A 22,975-nucleotide genomic window follows, 5' to 3' on the forward strand; every position below is an offset into this window, starting at 1 on the left:
TTTTACTATAACAAATATAATTTATAAGAAATAAATTTGAAGACAAAGTCTGTTTAAAATTGAATAAATGGTGGTTCCTTTTTTAAACAGACTTTGTCTTCAAATTTACTTTTTAAAAATAATTGCCATCCGACAGAATTCTACAAAATATAATTTAAATAAAAAATGCTAACTATAATTAGAAAAATAAAAAAACATCTTTAAATATTGCCATCAATTTTAAATTATAATTATGATGCCTAAACTACCATTCATCTAGAATATATTAACAAATAAATTAAAGACATTTTTCAAATATATATATACTATATATTATGATATAGCCATTATACATACCAAAGTAATTCCTAAACTCCATACATCAGATCGTACATCATATCCTCTCGCTCTACCAGGATCAATTCGTTCTGGCTAAAAAAAAATATAAATATATTTTTATTTTTTTATTTATATTTTTATATTTTTATATATATATATATATATAAATTGAAATATTACTTTATTGCTAAATGTATTCTTTTCTAAGAATTAGTAACATATAATGCCAAAACTAATTTTAATTAGTGAGAAATAATTCAGCAATTTTTTTTCTAAGTAGAAATAAAACAAATTGTAATAATAAATAAAACTCAAATCACACCTTATTACTAATAATAAAACTATTGAAGCAACCAAACGTTCTCTAATGTACAGACAAATTTAGACAAAAGAAAACAATAATACAACCATCTTTGTCTTACACTTTACAGTAATAAATGAAGTCTCTTATAAGATTAGAGAAAAAAGACCTAAAACATAAGACTCCATATTTCAAAAAAATGACAAAATATTTAACTAAAAACAATATGGCAACTTGTTAACAAAAAGACAAGATGGTTTCATTTGCAATTCCTTAAATTTTATTTACAAAATAGAACCAATTGGTAACACATGACTAATGAAGCATGAAATAAAACTTTTCTGTACATATTTTCTAAATTACTATTGAATACTTTTATAAAATTTGCAAATAATGTTCATTAAAATATTTAAAAGTTGTTTTCCTTATAGAAATACTCCTAAATATTTAATGATTATAAAAAATTTAACTGAACAAAAACATTTATTACATTTTTGATTTACATTTATAAAATTCCCAGTAATTTCTAATTATAGATTTTACTTACTGCCATATATGGACGACAACCAGCATCCCTTGTTTTCGCAATAGAATCAACTAATTGCCCACTTATTCCAAAATCACAAAGTTTAATATTCCCACGACGATCTAAAAGAATATTGCTTGGTTTAACATCTGAAAAGAAAAGAAAAAAAAATCATCTATTTACCTTTCCCATTTCATCTAAATTCACAAAATATTCTAAATAATTCATTTTGTAATTTACTGTATTATGAATACAATACCCATTTATACAACTATTATATTAAAAATATAAAGAATAATTTATCATTATGAATGAGAGCATCAGCAATAACAGCCATTTTACATTAAAGTTGCAGTTTGATATTATTGAAATGATATGTTATAATGTGTAAGATTACATAAATGTCTTTTCTTAAATGAATAAATGGAGTGTTTGTTTTCTCAAATGAATGCAAATCAATGTGGTCAACATGCACATTATGTGATATAATGTCAAATATAATTTATGGAAGTTTTTTAAATGCAAGTACAGGTATCCCTTGTATAACACGGTTTCAATCTAAAATGGTTTGAAAATTGGGGATATCCCCCATACAGCACGACTTCAAGTTTTGCTCTAACGCAGTTTTAAAAATCCTCTATACAAAATTTCACATTTTTAACTGTAATCTTCGTTTTTTTTCAAGTAAGCATGCATGTCATCTCAAATTTGCCTACGGATTTTAGAATAATGACATTTTCAAATTATTTTGTGCTTTTTTGTCAGATTTACTTCAACAAAAACTGATAGGACAAGGAAGAAAAAATTGCACTAACTTTCCTATCAACCAGGTGTCGTCATTACTTTCAGACTTTAGCCCTTAAAACTGTCACTGTATTTTATTTTTATAGATTAATCTTTGTATTTAGTAGTTTATTTAAACATTTTTAGGTAAGAGTTATTAAACTTTTTAACTGTAAGTAAGCAATCATGTGTAAAATGAATGAAATATGGCAGTATCACAGTACTCAAACAATTTGGTATTTGAACACAAATTCTAGAAAAAAGTCGCTCGGTACTCAACTGAACAAACGTGACCCGTTATAACAAATTTTCGAGTAATAACATTTTTATTTCGTCATCCATAAAAAATTTTTTATAATAAAAATGAAAAATATGAAAATGTTGCTGATACTTCTTAGATCAAGATCAAGATCAACAAAAAAAGCTCAGAAGATGACAATATTTTGTAAATGACCAGCAGCAATCTGATACCAGAGTGATGCAGATTGCTGGTAATTTTTATACTTTCACAAAATTTAATAAGTTATATGTAATCTGAATATTGCAGACATTATTATACATTTTATACCAATGCCTGCTGTATACTTCTGATTTGTTTAGGCACACTCCATAATCAACATACAGCACATTACTATACTATATTAAAATTCATTTAAAAACTTGAAAAAGTACTAATTAATGTGTTATTGTCCAGATCTTTAGCATGCCACACATTCAAATTCTAATTTGCAAAATATTAGCATGCCAGATTATCATTGGACAATTTTGAATTATTGACTACTTTCAGAGGATGCCAGATCATCAACTGCTGGATTAATGAGCAACTACTATCATGATGATAACCATCTTGGAAGAAAGTTTTTCCTAGATGGTTTATTTATAAATTTGGAGTCTTTAAATAATCAATTAGCCACAATATAGTTACTAATATTATTAAAATGTTTTATCCTGTTTTAAATAAATAAGCAAGCACAACAAGTGCGATAAGATGCCAGAGTGGTGTCAAAAAAGAAAAAAAAAAGAAAAAAATTGAAATTTAGAGTTTATTTTTTAATGTATTTATTAGTGATGGGACAATACCTAAATTTCTCCTGATTCCAATTCATTAGAATATTTTGTAAAGTTTATCTTAGTTTAGAAAAATTAACGATTTACATTAAGAGTAGGGTACATTCATTAATTAATAAAACATCAAGCTTAAGAATGGAAAATGATCGGAAAATCCAGAATCAATCTTTCAAAAGAAACATGAAAATTCTTCGTTTATATGTGGATATGCATGTTTTATTGTGTAAAATAAATTTGTAATCTTATTTTGGATAAAGTTAATATTACAATACTACCCCAAAGAAATTACAGCTAATTCAGCTTTGGAAAATACATTTTAACTGTATTTAACTAAACAAAAAATAAAGTTCTTAAGAGCCTTGACTCTTGGTTTTGGGAAGAAAAAAAAAAACCTGTTAATTTAATTATATATAAAAAAGCATTTTAAAATTAACACAGTGTTAATTTTCACATGTGACATTCAAATCAGAAATTTTGTCTATTAGATTGAGGTTTTACTGTACAGGTATACCTCGTCTTACGTCGATAATTGGTTCCAGGAGAGGCGACGTAAGTCGAATTTACTTGTGTAGTTACAACGTAAGTCGTAGTTTCGACTTACGTCATAACTAAACACCAATAATGAGCACTTAAAGACCGCTAAATAAGATGACAACACAGAAAAACAGATGTTTTCATGTTTTGTTCTCTAGGATTTATGATGATTATATTAACATTTACTGTAAATGTACATATTTTAATATGATTTTATGTGCTTTCAACGCTTTTCTAGTGATATTACAACTTCAATGTTTGTGGCGGACGGATTTAAAGTCGAATAAACTGAATTAAACTTGATTTTTACTTTTCCATATACTTTTTTGACAAACGACGTATAATCGGGAACGACATAACTCAAGGTATACCTGTACTGATTAATTCATAAAGTTACTGTAAAATTACAAAAAATATCAAACTGAAATGAAGAAAATCAGGATGATACTGTCCTCTATATTCTAACAATAGCATGACATTAGATCTATAACAGCATAGTCCCATTAAAATAATTAAAACGATAGAACAGCATCTTTCTTCTGCTTATATAGTTTCACATTTTAATACTTTTATACTTATTACTAAATTTTCATCTTAAATTATTTTTCTTATTAAATGCATTAATTACTAATAAATATTCCAAATGTTTTCATGCCTACATTATCTTTAAACATTATCAGATATTAATACATTACTAAAAAAATATCAAAATGATTTTTTTTATTTACTATATGTAATAACTATTTCTCAAAAATTCAATATAAGATTATAACAAAACTTATACATATATAACTTTTCAATAATGAATTTCTCACCTCTATGTATAATATTTAATTTTTCCTTCAAGTAATTTAAAGCTTTCACAGTCTGAAAAATACATTAATTTTATAAAATAAAATTCTTTCACACAATAAAAAGTTAAAATAATAATTAAAATATCCAAAAAATGAAAATTACCAAAATCAAGTATTATGCAATTTATACCAAGAAAACAATTTTCAATTTTTTTTTTACCATAAATAAATGATGTTTTAAAGTGAAGATAATTATTTGTTAATTTAAAAAATAACGCCACAATAATTTTCCATAATTAAAAAATTTTAATATGTGAGAATCAAGATTTATTTAATTAATTAGCATGGAAAACATATGTTTTCAAGTTGTTTACAAAAAAGGAAGACAGTGTCACTTTTAGCTAGAGAAGGAAATTAACTTCCCTTCCCACCAGACATTCTCTCCTGTTTTAACATCCATCTGTTTATTTACCCCCTCTACATGTCCCCACACATCCCGTTAGCAGTCCAAAATCAAGATTTGCTATTGATCAGAATTTGGGATAAAAAGGGCAATTTTCCCACCATTTGGGGCAGTTCATCAGAAGTTGAACTTGCCATACGCATGTCATCATATTCCGAACGAGCCATGACCTCTTGGAAGAGCCTACAGCTTTAACTTTGTGTGCTGCCAAATAAGAAGATAGTTCCTGCTAATTCATCATCCTCCTCTACGAGATCAATGCTACAGAAGAAGACTATCAACCGATCAACATTCGAGGTAATACGTTTTAATACTTGTAAACTCTTTCTCTCAAAAGTTTAACAGTGTATTCTCTATTTATCAATATATATCTCTTGGAGTAGTAATCTACTCTTGATTTAGTAATAATATACTCAAGTATAGAGGTGAAGTCAATTAAGCTCAATCATGTGAACTTGTATTTGTAACATTATATTGTATCTCATTATTGCTATATTTTATATTAGTAAACCTTTTATTGTTAAGTTGTTGAATCTTATTTGATTGATTAAGTATGGACTATTCACTCCACTACGACTTGGACACTTCGACACAACTCCTCTACTCATCATTGTAAAACCCCTCTTATTTAAACCGATATCGTAAACATGTGATAGGGCGCAAACCTCATCCCTATCTGGTGTTGGGAATCCTGACGGAAGACAACGATTTTATGATTGCCTTGTCTCTACATCTTTTGTTACATTTTAAAGCCATCCTTACAAGACCATGAGCAAATCTCACGATTCGATGACAAGAAGGTATTACCCCTTCAAACGTGATCTCACAAATAAAATGAAAACTAAAAGTAACTAATTCAAGGCAGAAGGATAAAAGTATCTTTTTTTTTACAAGTGTCTAAAATGTTTGTAAAAACTAACAATTTCATCTTATTTTGAAGATAAAAGTTGTAAACTTTGAAGTGTTTTCACTTAAATTATCTATTCTCTATTCCAACTATCAGTTATATGTTTTAACTGACTTACTCATTTAAAAAAACAAAAAAATTTTAAACTGGTTCTACATTAAACAAAGCATTTGAGTATTTTTAGAGAATACTATACCAAGTTACTTCATAATGATTCTAAAATTACACAAATATTGTGGGAGGAACAACAATCAAACAATTTTTAAGTCAGTTCTTAATAGTTAGACCTTACATCAGTAAATGAAATATGTAATCAATTGTTACAACATACTTTACTGATGTGAAATTAAAAATTATACAGAACTGCTGTTTTTCTTACATTTTTAAAAATATACATATATACAATTTTTAAAATCTATATAATTATTTTTGCATGCATATCTCAAAAATTACTAAACAATTTCTGTACTATGATTCAATGTTCAAACTACAAAACTAATCAAGTATTTAATAAAACTAATTTTGTTAATTTTAAATTACATTTTAGTATACAAATTTAGCAGAATGTGTATTGGAATAAAAAATTATTCATATGAAACAGCCAAAATTATCAAAAACTCAAAGACAAGCTTCAACATCTATTATAAATTACTATAATGAAGTAAAGGTCTAAAAATTCAGACAACTTGAGAATCTGGACTTTTTAAAATAGCAAACTTGTGTTAATTCTATGCATTGAGGTATCATACATGTGCATATAGTGAAAAAATAATTTAATTACAAAAAAATAGTTTACCAAATGCACACGAAGTTATGAAATCACAAAAATATAAAAATAATTTTTTTTCAGTTTATTCAAAAAACGTAAAAAATGTAAAAATGCATCTTTTGTGAATGGTTTCCAAAATAAATTAGTACAGGCAGTCTTCTACTTACGAACATTAAACTTACGAACTTTCGAAGTTACGAACAAAGCCGACAGATGGCAGGTTAACATGAGCGTGAGAAGCTCTTAGTTGAGTTTGGACTGTAGTCGTGTGTCGTGTCATTTGTTTACTATTAAAGTGCAGTTGGTTATTTTTTATGTACAGTCAAGTTTATTTTTGAAGTTTTACGTTAAAAACATTTACAGTACATACAGTACATATGTATATGTACTGTACACAGTATTTCTGAACCCTTGGTTGTTTAGTTTGTTAGTTTTTTGTATTTTACCTCCTAGTTTCTGTATTACCTGTAAATAGTATCGTTTATTGAACATGAGTGGAAAACGTAAAGATAGTGAGAGTGTGAAGTGCAGAGGAAAGAAGAGAAGAACAATCACTATGGAAAACAAAACACTTCCCTTTAACAATCTTAATTCAACATTATTCGAGTAGTCTAAACATTACATAATTGTAAAAACAACGTTGTATTTGAGTTTTTGCGCCAAACAGTCTTTTCAAGTTACGAACGACTGCTACGAACGGATTAAGTTCGTAAGTAGAGGACTTACTGTACTATATTATTTTACACTAAAAATAATATGCTATACATGTTTTCTTTTTCTTTATTGGGCTGCAATTTGAAAAAATTGTAGTCCTATAAATTCCCACTGTCCATTTGTCTGTCTGTCCTTCCATAATCTTGAGAACGGTGTTAGACAGATGAAAGTCAAGACCACATATGAAAAGCTTATGGTCAAAAGACCCCAAGTAACTGTAAATTGAACTTCCAGTCTAGATCAGAAGTCACATGATTTCAATTCAAAATTTTTCTCCAGAAGAGAGTTACATAAATGACCAGCGTGACACTGTTATCAGGAAAAGTATGGTGTACAGGGCAAGCCACTACTAGTTTGAGATCGAAAGCATATACAAGGTGTGTTCATAAAGTAATGCAAGTTATTTTATTGTGAAGCCGGTTCAGACCACTTGGGCTAGATGAGGATATGCTTGGCTTCACAATGCACCCAAGGTCAGTCTGCTCCAAGCAGTCATTGCATCAGTATCATTGACTTTGTGAAACTCGTCTCAAAGACCATGTCACAATGCACAATGGAACAAACGATCAAATAACGATATGCAATCATGTTCTGCACCAAACTCTGCAAAAGTTATACCAATATCAATCAATTGATCCAGAAAGCCTACAGGGACTCTGCTCTATCATCTTTGCAAATTTCAAGATGGTTGAAGATGTTTAAGGAGGGCCAGGAAAAGGTGGCCAACAACCCCCGCTCTGGACGGCCATCAACCAATCACACCGACAAAAATGTGACTCGTGTACATGATTTGTTGAACTCTGACCATTGAATAAGTGTTAGAATGATTGCACAGACACTGAACCTTCAAATAGCCACTGTGCACACCTTCATGACAAACAATCTCGACATGCAAAAGGTGTGTGCCAAGCTGGTCCCCAAACACTTTGGGGACCAGCTTGGCACAAAAGACGAGCAAAAAGCTAATTGAGTGACGATTGCGAATGAACTTTTGGAACATGTTCAAATTGAGCCTGATTTTCAATGTTATTACTGGGAATGAAACATGGGTATTTGAGTACGACCTGAAGACAAAGCACCAGAGTGCTGAATGACACACCCTAGCATCCCCAAACAAAAGAAGGCACGAATGAGCAAGTCAAAAGTGAAAACAATGCTGGTTGTCTTTTTCGACACTAAGGGTATGGTCCACAAGGAGTTTGTACCTCAAGGACAGACTGTCAACACTGCCTACTACATGGATGTTCTCAAAAGATTGAGAAAAAGGGTCCTTCGCATGCAAAAGATTACTGCTACCTGGGTGCTCCATCACGACAATGCTTTATGGCACACCACTCTGCACATCTATGAGTTCCTGGTGAAGCACAACTTGGTAACACTGCCCCGGCCTCCTTACAGTCCTGACTTGGCTCCGGCAGACTTCTTTTTGTTTCTGAAGATTAAGACTGCCCTCAAAGAACACAGTTTTGACAGCATTGAAGTGATCCAAGCCACCATGACAACAACTCTGAATGAGGTTCCCTCCGAAGATTTCCAGGGCACGTACTGTGTCTGGGAAAGTCACTGAAAAAATATGTAGATGCACGAGGCATTTGGAAGATTTTTAAACATTTGTAACTATATCTTAAATAATTTTTTTTTATGATGACACTTGCATTACTTAATGAACATACCTTGTATTTTAAATTAAACTAGTTAAGTAACGCTACATCCGCGTGTAGTCGGAACGAAGCTGCTCGCACCTTTATTTTCTAGATTATGAGGAAAAAAGAAACAAAGAATCATTCGTTCTCAACAATATATATGATTTCTATTGGATCATTTAAAGGTACAAATATAAGGTCAGAATAAGCCATTAATTAATTGCTATGCCAATGTCTCATGAAATTCTGTCTATCACTATAGGCCTTGGACTTACAGATTGACTCGTTGCGATCTTTATTGTAACTCTTTAAAAATACTATGTCAGTTATTTTTTCACTGTACTCAATGTAACATAGATAAGACCGATAGCTGTTTCTTTTTTCCCTATATCTATTTTGATTTTTGGAAGAGTTAATCCCTGTGATTTATGTATAGTCGTCAAGTATGCTAAGGTAAGGGGAAACTGTCTACGAGATGGCAATATACTGCCATCGTTCGAAGTGCATGTTATGGGGATTATTGGAAACAGATTATCATAGATGAAAGGTCCCTGATAGTTATCGAATTCCACTAAAATAAACAGAGGAAGAGCTGGAGGGCGAGCATTAAGAACATATATAATGTAGCGTATAGTTCCTAGTGAACCATTGACGAGACCTCCTTGCACCCATAAGTAGACTCTCAGAATGATTCTGGCATTAACTGAGAGATTCAAAAACTTGGAGGGACCGAGAGACCAAGAGCTTGAGTCATCTTTGGACGAAGGCAGGGCAATATCTGGAGTGTTTTCAGATGATATATAACAGGCATGGGCAAGTGCGGCTCTTTTTGAGTTACATGCGGCTCTTGCTGAAAGTGCTATCCTTTCCGGCCTTACCATACTATCCACCACGATAGTACAGAACTGCAGCTCCCATGCATTTTGCAAAACCTACATTTCGGCTCCCACTGAACTCTTGCTTGCCCACCCCTGCTGTATAAGCAAAAGGGCATCCAGTTGACTGCAAGTAGTCTTCATTGCTTTGTTTAACTTGCTCATTTGTTGGATATAGCTCTACTGCCGTTTGGAACTGATCAAGTTCATCTCTGGATTAATAGGCTCGATTTCTTGTTGTCAGAATGTTCAGATCTGTATCAGAGAAATCACCTGAAGCTAGATGTTGTAAGACATCCGTGAAGGAACTATCTGCGCTATTTTGTCTATGAGAATTACTAAGTTCAATGAACTTCTCAAAAGAATCAAATGCGAATCTACCTTGTTGGGACATTACATCGTAAAAAAACTCGAGTAGAGAGGAGTGTCTTTAACAGGAGGAAGCTGACGAAAATCACCAAACAAATAGATAAAGAATCCACCAAAAGGCTCATCTTTCTCGGGGTTTATCTCTCTCAATCTTCTCTCGATCATGTAAAGCATTCTTGCACCAATCATTGACATTTCATCGATGATGATGAATTTGAGCGACTTCATCTCAATTTGGAATCTCTGCGCAGCTTCTCCATTTAGAGATCGAAATTTCGTACTAATGATAGGAAGACGGAGAGAATGGATCGTAAAGCCATCAATATTGATCACTGCTGCTCCACGTTTTAAAAAGAAGACTTGTTTAAACTTATTATTCTATAAAGATTCTGTATATTTGTTGTGTGTCCAGTTAGCGACAACATTTACCTTTCAAAATTACGTTTTAATGCTTGTCATATTTTCCAACCACCAGATGGCGCTTCTACACCTGCGTGCAGGAAGCGACTAACACTTGACTTCATGCATTCCTTGTCAACAAAATAACTCTAGAATGAGTTGTCTGATCTTGATGAAATTTTCCACAACGACTCATCACTCAAGGATGAACTGATTAAAATTTCAACTCTCAAAAATGATCCATACTGAAGAAAAACACCTATATCCAGTTCTACAAAAACGGATCATTTTTGAAAGTTGAAATTTTAATCAGTCCATCCTTGAGTGATAATGAGTCGTCGTAGAAAATTTCATCAAGATCGGACAACTCATTCCAGAGTTATTCTGCGGACAAGGAATGCACAAAGTCAAGTATTAGTCGTCACTACGTTCCGACAATTAATTAAAAATATGATTAAAAATTGCAGCCCAGCACTGTGATGATGTCACAATAATCCCTCTTTAAATTTGAATCTTAAAGTTACCCTTATACTCTGGAAAATTCAGAAATCCAAACCATCCCATTCCCTGAGCCAGTCTACATTTTCAGACCTTTATTGTGGTTAGTTTGATTATCTATTTTACACACAAAATAAAATGTAGTTTAACTTTATATATACAGTAATACCCAGAGTTTCACGTAAGTAATATAGACCGTAGACCTTTACATAACTCAAATTTTATGCAAGTCAAATTTGTAAATTGCTTAAGTGTTTTATTGTAAATTATAAATAAATACAGTATTGAGTAATAAGTGAATACTGTATTTATTATTATATGTGTATTGTATATACATTATTTATTATTAGCGAGGTTAAGGCCAAGGTTTTAAATGCAAAAACGTGTACGTTGGATGTTCAGTGCTGCTTTCCTCTAAGCCTAGAAGTTTGACAATGGCATTTGGAATGTCAAGCATGATTCCACTGACTTTCCAAACACCATTGTCAAACTTCTAGGCTTACAGGAAAGTGGCACTGAACGTCCGATGTACACGTTTTCGCATTTAAAACTTTGGCCTCAACCTCGCTATTGTTTTGTATGAAACAATTGTTTATGAGAAAGAGTGCCTAGTACACTTGCATAGGTGCTTACAATTAGAACAAAAAGTAAAGGATTAGCAGAGCAATAAAGCAATAAATTGGTACAGTGCAAAAGAAAGAGAGAGAGAGAATGAATTACATGTTACTCTACTTAGATTTTTCTTCCAATCTTTTAGATTTATATTTTATGTAACTGTGAATTTACATAAGTCGCATGTTACATAACTCAGGGTATTACTGTAATATATAAAATTAATAAAACCAATAAAATTTATTAATACTCTAATGGTTTGCTATTTACATATATACATACAAAAATTATTATTAAATTTAAAATATTTATATACTTAGCATGCATCAATGAAAAAACATTTTTTTAAAAATTTTACAATCACATTACTTACTGCAACAGTTACTTTTCCCAAAATGCTTTCTGGTATCCTAAGCTTTTGCCTCTCATGAATAAATTTGTAAAATTTATCCAAAGAAGTATCCATCAATTCCATACAAATCCAACAATCACCCTAAAAAAAAAAAAAAAATACATACAGTATAAATATAAATGAAATTATCACTACATTTTACTACATTTTAACTACTAAGAATATTCTAAAACGTAAACAACAACTCAGTTTGATTTTAAAATAATTGCAAGAACATTGGAGACATGAAATCATTCTGTACTTTATGGTATATATTGTACTGATACAGAGGAATCTCATTTTAATGGATCGCTTGGGCTGCCAAAACTCATCCACTGTTCCAAGAATCTGTTATACAGGTACTACTCACTTTATGACCAAGTTCTGTTTCGACGACTACGTCGTTAAGCGAATTGGTCGATAAGCAAGGAGCTTGCACCGGGAATATAGGATCATTGTAAAATTATACAAATTATGTAACAAACTTCAAATTTATTCACAAAAAGACTACTATAGTATGCTACTTGCCAAAATACGATTTCATTTTCTGTCAGGAGCCTTACTGTATAAATAACAAACAGGCCTGCCTTCCATCCACCTGCACTCCGCTCAGTGGCACTACCAACTACCCCTGGCTGTGTCCATTGTCGTCAATAACAGACTATCTCTTCTCCACCACAAGGCACTAAGTACACAGTTTTCTTTGTCAGTGTCAGACAGTTACAGCAAATGGACAGAGAAGTGATCAAAAGAACTGACAAACTTTTAAGTTCCTTGCATTGGAGTTGTAGTGTGTGTTATTTATTTCTTCAAAGTTTTTTTTCTTTATTCCTGCACAGGAAATACTCTAAAGATCGAGAACTTCCCCACAATATAAATAATTACAAGAGCTTTTTGTAAAAACAAGAAAAAGAAAACAGAATTTATATATCACGTTATTACAAGATTAATTATCAAAAATACAGTTCAGCTGACCAAACAAAAGATTTACATAATTTTAAAACTGAAACTAAAGATAACTCAGTGTGATATTGTAATACAGTAAAATGATTATTTTCTGTAATATTCAACCACCTTTTCCTTTCATTTTCTTATTTTTTGCATCCAAAAAGTAAAAACAAACAACAGCATTATCATTAAACTACAAAAAATACAACAATGATTAACAAGAAACCAAATTTACTTTTTATACCGTAGCTAAAATTTCATTCAATCTCAACTGTAACAGAAATTATATTATATATATATATATTTATAACCTAACTTATTATAAGTCAGCACCAACTTCAGCCATTTGAGCTGAGGTTGGTGCTGAATCAGAGTTTGTAAGGACATTCCATTCTGGACATAGAATTTTGGGTTAATGTTACCTTAGGTTCCGAGATGGCGGCGGTGGGAATTTTTCCCATCTTGGCGACTGCGGCGGGGAAAATTTTTTTCCCTAAAGTCATGACGTCGACGCCGTTGAGAATTTCCCCCGTTTGGTTTCAACACTGAGATCGACGTTGCCGAGTATCCTGTAACCTCGAAACGGCGACGGTCGTGTGTAAATTTGCGACGGTAGAGGGAGCCTTTTCGTGACGTCGTGCGAGAGTAATATCGGCGGGAAATTCGTAGTTGTGTTACGAACGAATATGCAAATGCTCGATCTGTGACGTGATTTCTGTTCATTTCAATGCAATTTTATGCAAATCGACTAGTTTCCAGTTGGAATCGTTTACTGCAGTGTTGCGACGAATTGCGTATTGGAATATTTGCTGTTTTTTTTTCTGGTTACGATATTTCATTTTTTTTCCTCACCACCTCCCCGCGTTTAGTTTATTGCCAATTATTCGATAATGAGTAGTTTTGCCGATTTGAGTTTCAACGACGAATTTCGGTCGAGTTGCACCACACGTGATTTCTACAAGTTAATGGAAGACGACTTTTTGGAGCTAGGTTTGCCTCCCCATATCGATAACGCATTAAGATTTCCGAAATTTGCAGTAAAATTAGGCATACAGCCGACCGAGTCCGTTTGCATTCCGTGCGATTCTAAATGCAAATTATGTCATCGGAGTAATAGAGAAAGCTGTTTCTTGCGAAGTAGTAAGTGTGGAACGAAGACTTCTGCCTTTGAAGGAACATTTAAAAGTAAATTTGGTCACATTTCTTGGGGTTGCATTCTGTCGTTTATATGGCCAAGTAGTAATAAATCGAACAGAGGGAAACGCCAATCGACCAATAAAAGAGCAGCCGAATCGAAAAGAACAGGGAAGAAAAGAGCCGCACCAAGAGAAAAGGAAAGTATCCAAGCTGGCAAAACCGAAAAAAGAATGGAACGGAAAGGAAAAGAAAAGTAGGAAGAAGTAGGCAACCACCATCGAAAAGTGAGTAAATTTATTTATTTATTTATATTTTTGGTTATTTCGGTTAACGTCCGCGGAGTCTGCAGAGAAATTCAAGATGGCGGCCGGAAACGCGGCCATCTTGAATCGAGGAAAAAATTTTTTCCCCGTCGCAGTCTCCAACGTAGGGAAAAATTTCCCCCGTTGCCATCTCGGAACCTAGGGTAACATTAACCGAATTTTGTATTCTAATATCTTATAATTATATCAGAACAGAAATCAAATAATTGGGGCAATTGCAAAGCTGGGTTAATGGATAAAACCCTTGATTTATAAATGGTTAATATACTTCTATACCAATTAATTTTTTCTATTACAAAAAATACACAGATATTAAACTAATATAGTAGATTTTAATATAAGAATAAATCAGAAAAAACGGAAAATTTTGTTATTTAATAATTATTACAAGATTTCATATATTCCACATAAATAAATTAAAAAACAGAGTTTAATAATTTCTATAAACAAAACTCACAAACCTAATTGTGCTTTGCATTTAGTTGTGAAAACTGTTATGTCACTAACGTTTTCAGTCCACACAAAGGACCTTCCTCAGGTAAGTTTGCAAGATTTATTTATAGTGATTAACACTGTTGTTAGAAGATTCATATCGTCAAAATGATTAAAGTAAAGGAACGTCTAGTTGTTAAGATTGCTGAATATAAATAATAATTAAGAATACCTCTTTAAAAATTGCTCCATAAAACTGTACAATGAATGGGCAATCATTACTTTTCATCACTACTTCTAAGTCCATCAATAATTGTTTTTGTTCTTTTTCATCAACTGTTGACCGAATTCTCTATATTAAAAAAAAAAAGACGACAATACCATTAAAAATTGTTATAATATATATAATTAAATCACTAAAATTCAAAAATGTTAGTTATTATATCTTCACTTAAAAAAGTTAATGATATTTAAAATAAAATTTTTTGTTCTTTCTGAATATTTTACATAATTACTTTAAAATGAAGAACTGTTCTCATGTAAAATTATTCTTATATGTAATTAATAAAATAATTGGATTGAACTGATTAATAAGTACACTGAAATTCGCTAGTTTATAGTTATTAAAACAGTATTGCTTCAATTTCTGACAATAAAATAATTCCTTTAAATCATTTTCCAATATCAAGGGATCTCACTGTATACACATTTATTATTAGTAATACTTACTTATTATATAATTATGTTTATACCAGTATACTTTCAGTTTAAGACTATTTTATCCAATCAATAACAAATAGAAAGTATTGTGTGTACTAAACAAAAAATATAATATAATGTACATTTAATATTTAACACTAAGCATTAATTAACCAATTTTTCTATCTATAATTATTAGTGATGAATTTGTTAATAAGTGCAATAAGCATCTACTACTGAGCACATCATTCTAAAAAGTTATAACTATTTCTTAATATTCTTTTAAAAAAATTACATTTTTATCAAATATTAAACAAAACAGCCAGAGTCCTTTATTGGGCTATTAAGGCTAAATAATGAAATAATAAACAGGGCATTATTTAGCCTTGATAGTCCAATAAAGGAATTTGGCTGTTCACTTGATATTTGATGTAATTATTAATTAGTTGTATTTATTAAATTAAATTTCTGTTTTGAACAAGTTAATTAAGATGCCAAATTCATTGGTGAAAGATAATTGAAGTTCATTATCTAAATATTGTAATTGTGCAAAACATAAATGAAGATATTTACTATTTTTACTGCTTAATGGTTTACTATTGTTTTACTATTTTACTGCTTATTGTATTTTTATTTTTAAACAAACAAAATCAACACCCTATTGGTAAATTTGTCTTAATCTGCTTAATGGATCAAGTATTGAAATGTGTTACAACAATTCAAATAAAGTGTTTCAACCACAAAATATTAAAAATATTTTAAATATGAATTTATAATAAATAAGTAGCTGTAATAAATAAACACATTCCCATAACTTCATTATGGCAAACTTCCATGATAATAAGAGAGATGTGCAATCCATGGCATTCAAACAATTTCTTCCAAGCTTTCATTTATATACAGTTGAACCTATCTATCGTGAATCTCGTGGAAAAGATTAAACAATTCAAGACAATTCAAACAGATTTCGCGATATAGAGGTTCCTACACAGTAAAGAGTAATAGGTTTGATTGAAGGTATGGTATTTTATTAATACAATAGCAAGATAATAAAGGTGTGTACAATATACAATGATACATACCTGTATTAGGCATAAATAAAGCATTTTTTGACATATCTTAACAGAAATAGTTTGTCAATAGTTTCCAACGCCCGACTTTCTTCAACCAATAAGATGCAAACCCAAAGTTGTAGCCAATTAGAGAAAAGCATTAACTGCAAATATGTACTGTATTGCAAGAGATGTTTCCCAACTGCAGTTTATGCTATCAAAATGCAGATGCTGAGCTTTGAATTTGTAATTGACACTTCAGTCCATAATTTGAAATATAAAGGTTTTAGGAGAAAATTATTTGAGATAAACATGGAAAATATATATTAAACTTAGGCTGAAAATGCATAAAAAAAATAAATTTTGAGATAAACATGTCTGAGATAGACAGATTCAACTGCTTTTCATTCCTCTCCGCCATGTTTTCACGACTTTAGAATTTAACCTCTCTAATGATATTGTTAACTTCATTCCAGCATACTTCTCATCTACCTATTCTTGCAAAGGATGCTAGCACAGCATTCTTGTATCCCATGATAACATTATATGTGTAATCATGCTGGCTTTTAACCAAAGACCTACTTATATATGCAATGTAGGCCGATAATGTCTGTATCTGTATTTTGAGTCATTACAATGTATATCCGGAATTTAAGGTTATCAGGTATGGGATCATTATAATTTTTTAAGATTCAATATACATTGGAGATTGCATTAATATGCCATATCATATTCCTAGATTTGGATAATTCTTTAAAAGCTAATGTCAAACTCCTAGATATGTGAAAGTAGTGCATGTCTTATGTAAAATTTTAACAATTGGTATTGATAAGATTCAATTAATCAATAAGATAATGCATGGGATATTGTGAAGCTCAAAGAAGATATTTGATTTTGATACAGTGCATATATTATTGAATGAAATGCTGATATTTCATGCCATTCTGGATCAAAAGAGATGACGTATATAAAGGACAGAAGGCAAGCTTAATATACACTAGCATAGATTTCACCATCTGGTAGAATGAGAAGTATCCAAGTAATTGATACAATCTTTGTTCTTTTCTTCGAAACTTAACTATATGCTTGTAACAAATGACGATAATTGAAATTTGTTTCTTTTACTGTTTTATCAGCAAACAGTACCTTTAACAGTTCCATTTTTTTTTATTGGACTACAAAAACTTTATCAAAATAAGCAATAAAAAAGCAATTCATACATGTAATCCATATTAACAATATAGAAAACCAAGTTTGAATTATATTAATATCAAACAAGAAAGCTGGATTCATTATCAGACTATAACTTGACTAATTAAATATACAATATTACAAGATGGCAATGCAATCTCTTATCTTTAATCCAAATTATATAATCTAAATATTCAGTTAAATAAGTTATAGCCTGATATGAATCTGGTCTGAAAAAAATCAATTCTGGATAAATCTTTTCTTCCAGAATGTTCTAAATTATTTAATATTCTAATGACTAAATTTAACACAAGATAGGTGGATTAAGTTGCTATCTTTACTCTGAATTACATAACATTTATACATTTAATTATGTAAATTGTAATCCAATAATAAATCTGGCTTGAATACTTGATTAGAAATAAATAATGCAAATAGCAACAAATATTTAATATCAAAATACAAAATCATTAACAGTTAACTAATTATTATTATTATTATTTAAATTTGGTTAGAAAATCCTTCTTCAGAATTCTCTTAATGATTATAAAATTAGTAAAATACTAAAATGTTATCAATTAGTAAAATATATCATTTTTCTGAAACAGGTAGTAATTTACAGAAAATGTGAGATAAATGTATGAAGAAAAAACAAATACTATCACTTTAATAAATTAACAGAGTTTAATTATTTTACTTGATCATAATTGCCTTTTAAAGAAATTTATATTATATAAATTTAATATTTATATATTGTTTCAAATATTTACAACAAAGAAAAATGTAGACATAACAAAGTTTTGAATTAATGCTTTGAAAAATTGGAATTGAAAAGTCATTTATCATTTTTGTACACAGGTACTCTACATGAAATATGCCAATATTTGAATAACTTTTAATTTGAAGTACAGTATTATATTAAAAAGATATTAAATCAAAGTTTTAGTATTTATTTTTATATAGATTGAGTAAATATTTTATATGTACGACACACTACTTATAGGTATTTTTTATTAATTCTCTTCATCTGAATATTAATCTTCGTTCTTTATTCCCTGAATTATTTCAACTAGTTTTAAATATTTCTTAAATTATATTGCTGCCTACATCAGGGAAAAAAGATCCAATTCAATAAAAACAGTCTAATTTAAAATGCTGTAACTTGTTTCTATTAAACAATCTGAAAAATGCAAATAATAATCAACTTATACATAAGATTCTAAGTCATATTTTTGTAACAACATTAAATGTGCAAACCAATTTCTGCTTAAAGATCAAAATTCTAATTTAAATACATTATAGCATATATGTTATATCAGAAAAAAAACCACCTAACATCAAGAAATTTTGAAACATTCATTATAAAATTTCATCATTGACATTAGCTTGACATTATAAAGCAATTCCTGAAACTTTTCCATATATATTCAAAATTATAGTGTAAAAATATTTTTAATATCCACATTCCACATTTATGCTAGCAGCTAAAAGGTGTTACAAACTCCAAACAGTAATTACCTTTTCGTATCTTCGTGCATCGTAGTTGTGGCAGTAATCACCGGGTAAAATCTTCTGGGAAATATCAAATCTTTGTGCAGAGAACATAATGGAGAAAATATGTGGGGCAAAATAGAGTAGAGTAAATTGGAAATACTGTTTTCTTGCTCATATGTGCCATTCTTTGTTGTGTTGTCATCTGTGCTTGTGAGAGTACAGCAGCAACTTTGATCATCCTGTGGAATGAACATAATAGTTTCATGATATCAACATCTGTCATTACCATCATCATCATGATATTCTGATTTTTCTTACATGTTTTGACATTTTGTTGCAAATAGTGCTTAGAATAGTGTGTGTATGGGTATGTGTAGGTATTTGAAGCTTTAATATTAGATTGAATAAAAATACTCTTTTTTTAAATAAAAAAAATTAAAAATAAACATTCTTTCCAATTCCATTTTTTTTTCATGAACATTTGGTTTCAAACTTTGTTGCATCTATAGTTTTCTATAATTTCTAAATTATATTTATTCAAACTCTGGAAAATAATCACCATCACTTTTGTTATGAATTTTAAAACAAACAATATTAGATAAAAATGGCTAATTAATTAATTTATTAAATGAAACCTACTCTATAAATTCAATATATAAAATAGTTTTAATATTTTAAATAAAATGACAAACTTACTATTTAAAACAAGTTATAGCAAATTCCAAAAATTAAATTTATAAAGTCAATTTCTCGCATTTTGCTTTCAGTACATGGTCAAATTTTAGTTTAGTTGAAACTAATAATATAATAATCATCCTTCAAAAATATATACAATATAGCTTCTGATACAATATTTCTACTAAACACTATTTTTAAGAAAAATCACTAAATACACAGATTTATGAATAAAAATCATAATTCAATAGTGAATAGACAAGATACTTATACTCAATTTGTCAAATTCTGCCTTGCTTCAAGTTATCTTTTTAATTTATCAAATTAATATAAACATAGACTTTGATTTCAAGTGTTGTAGTCTACAGTAAACTATATTCACAAAAACTACAGTAGAACCTCGACTATCTGGATTGCTCCAAAGAAACAAAAATTTTACAAATTTGCTGATTTGCTACACTTTTAATGACGTGACGATCGGTTATTATGTACTCATTTTTAAATTACTTTATGCTAAATTGCTAAATATTCTATTATTTTTAATATAACATATTACATTAAATAGTTTATAAAGAAATAATTGAATTATTTTTAATTGGTATACGTTAGTTTAACCTGTTGTTGCATTTTGATTCGACATTATTCTCAAAACCGGAAGTTCCGCCATTATTGAAACTTATGACAAATAGAAATTTCTTATAAAAGGTAATTTTTGAAATTTTTAATTACATCGATGTAAACTTAGACATAATAATGTAAATAAAGTTGATTTAAACATGTAGTTTGCATTTTTATACATATGATAATAAATTTATTATGATAATAATAATAGACTTCGCAGATAACAACACGCGGTTATAACGTCAAAAAATTGCTGGTCCCACGGATGTCGTTATAAACGAGTTGAACTGTATTTTTCAATTATCCGGATTTTTCCTTATCCAGACTATCTTCATCCCCAATTAGTCCGGATAATTGAGGTTCTACTGTATTTAATAATTCAGGGAAATTATACAGGGTGATCAAAACATCACACGCCCAATATAATCTCTTAAGTTTAAAATACATCATTGATAGATAACAGGAACAAAAATACTATTACTAGAATAAAATATATTCTTTGCAAAAAATGACTTTTGGATATAATTATTCATAAAACAGAAAGTGCCTGTATTTGTAAAAATCGTAATATTTTAAAATCTCCATCATTTTCACAAATACAAGTACAAACACTTTCTCAGATTTGTAGGTGTAGTTTTTCTCACAGCTTTCTGCAAACTATAATAAAATAATCCAGTCTGATCAGAAAGATTCATAATCTTTTGGTTGGAGAAAGCATCATTTATTTTGTTAAGCATTTTCACACATCTGTTATTTTATAGTCACTTAAAACATAACTCTGCTTAATATGCACTCCATTTTCTGTTCCCCTAAAATGCTTTACAAGACAAGCAGTAGTTTTCTTATCAAGTAATGAAACATTCAAATATTGTTCACAAAACGATTCCAATATCTATGCATATGATCAACAAATAAAACATTGTTCAATTACATATACATGCTAGTTTTGGGAAATCAGCATGATACTCTCATAAGAAACAAAATGAATGAAGAAAGAAAAAAAAATGATAATGGTGTCAATTGAAACAATGAACACTTTCAAAAATCAAATATATTGTTGATAAATGTACATGTCAAGACAATTTGGTGTTTCAAATCTCTCAGATAAAATTAGAAATTAAATAATTTCAGTAAAAATTGCAACGGGTATGACTTTTCAGTTACCCTGTACATGGAGTTCAAGTAATAATATGTAAATACCAGGTGCTCTGTCCTTGTCCATCTTTAGCAGTCCAACCCTAGCTTTTTAGTGTTGATTCATGATGCTCTCCTATTTCTGGATGGCATTTTATAATGATTCTTTATATAAACAATATTAATTTCATATATATCAGTTAAACAATAAATAGTTAGAACAGTTATTTTCATTTGACATTTCCTGATGAAGACCAATAAAAGAGTGGCCGAAAATGTTCAAATGTTGAATTTGGGTGTTTTGCTGGAAATTTTGCATTTAGGTGAGAGTCTATATATATTGTTCCAGTTTACTGTTGTGGTTTTAATCAATTAAATAGTTGTAACTTATAAAAAAATTTAATAAAAAAAATAACCGATGGTAAAAGAAAATGTAATTTAAAATAATATAAATAAGTTTAGTAGTTATAAATGTTTCTATAAGAATTAGGTAGGTGGCACTTAAACAACTGCATGGATGTCAGGTGCTCTGATGTATTGAGGGTCAAACTTCAATACATTATAGCACTTAAAATATTTGCTCAAGATTTTGGATTTTTCTGATAATTGACTTGTCCTCTATTGATATTTTCCTGTAAGAAGTCTGCTTATATTCAAACATTTCATATCAATGGGTCTTTTTTTTTTCCTTTCAGTTTTGATCCTTTCCACTCTGTAGGCAGATTTTTTCTCATACCCATCATAGGTTTAGCTAAGCCCTAATGGGCTGCTGAATAGTGAGGAACAAGGCTCAACATATCCACCCTCGAAAAAATTCTAGGGTTCTCCACTCGGATCTGATCCAGAATCTACCATAGCAGTAGGCTGACATCTTTACTGTCCTGGCCATCCAACTGGCTCATGTCAATGGGTCAGCAATCTTCATAATATTTGATAATTATCAATTTAATGAACTATTTTCAAGATCAAAATAGATTTACAATAAAATCCATACAAAACTGGTTATTATAAACATGGTAGATAAAATAAGTCAAAAGTATCATATATGCAAATCACACCAAAATAGTAAATATTATTATTAAAGTAATAATATTTTCCTTGTTTTATGAAAAATGATTTATATAGGCAATTTTTCATAAAATAAATATAATGTAATAAATCATTACATTTCATATCATTTTGTATTAATCTATGAGCACTAAGTTTTTGGCTCTGTAGAGGGCTTATCAGACACTATTGATGTTGTCAAAGTAATCACACAGAAGTGGGTAAACACTAGGGATTGCAATCCAGCAGTGTTTTCAA

General features: G+C 29.9%; 1 protein-coding gene across 3 annotated transcripts in view; it reads right to left on the reverse strand.

Annotated features, from left to right (window-relative positions):
- LOC136976925 (dual specificity mitogen-activated protein kinase kinase 4-like) overlaps positions 1-22,975 on the reverse strand; it is an 85,543-nt gene that overhangs the window by 14,493 nt on the left and 48,075 nt on the right. For all 3 annotated transcript variants that reach the window (XM_067272301.1, XM_067272300.1, XM_067272299.1), the window contains 5 exons: positions 15,037-15,156; positions 11,947-12,066; positions 4,346-4,397; positions 1,167-1,294; positions 337-411 (listed from right to left, as the gene is read on the reverse strand). In XM_067272301.1, coding sequence (XP_067128402.1) covers positions 337-411; positions 1,167-1,294; positions 4,346-4,397; positions 11,947-12,066; positions 15,037-15,156 — 495 coding nt within the window. The remainder of the gene's footprint in view (positions 1-336; positions 412-1,166; positions 1,295-4,345; positions 4,398-11,946; positions 12,067-15,036; positions 15,157-22,975) is intronic.

This window comes from Centruroides vittatus, unplaced genomic scaffold, assembly GCF_030686945.1.
Source record: "Centruroides vittatus isolate TY-2023 unplaced genomic scaffold, ASM3068694v2 contig_436, whole genome shotgun sequence".
In the NCBI taxonomy this organism is placed as follows: domain Eukaryota; kingdom Metazoa; phylum Arthropoda; class Arachnida; order Scorpiones; family Buthidae; genus Centruroides; species Centruroides vittatus.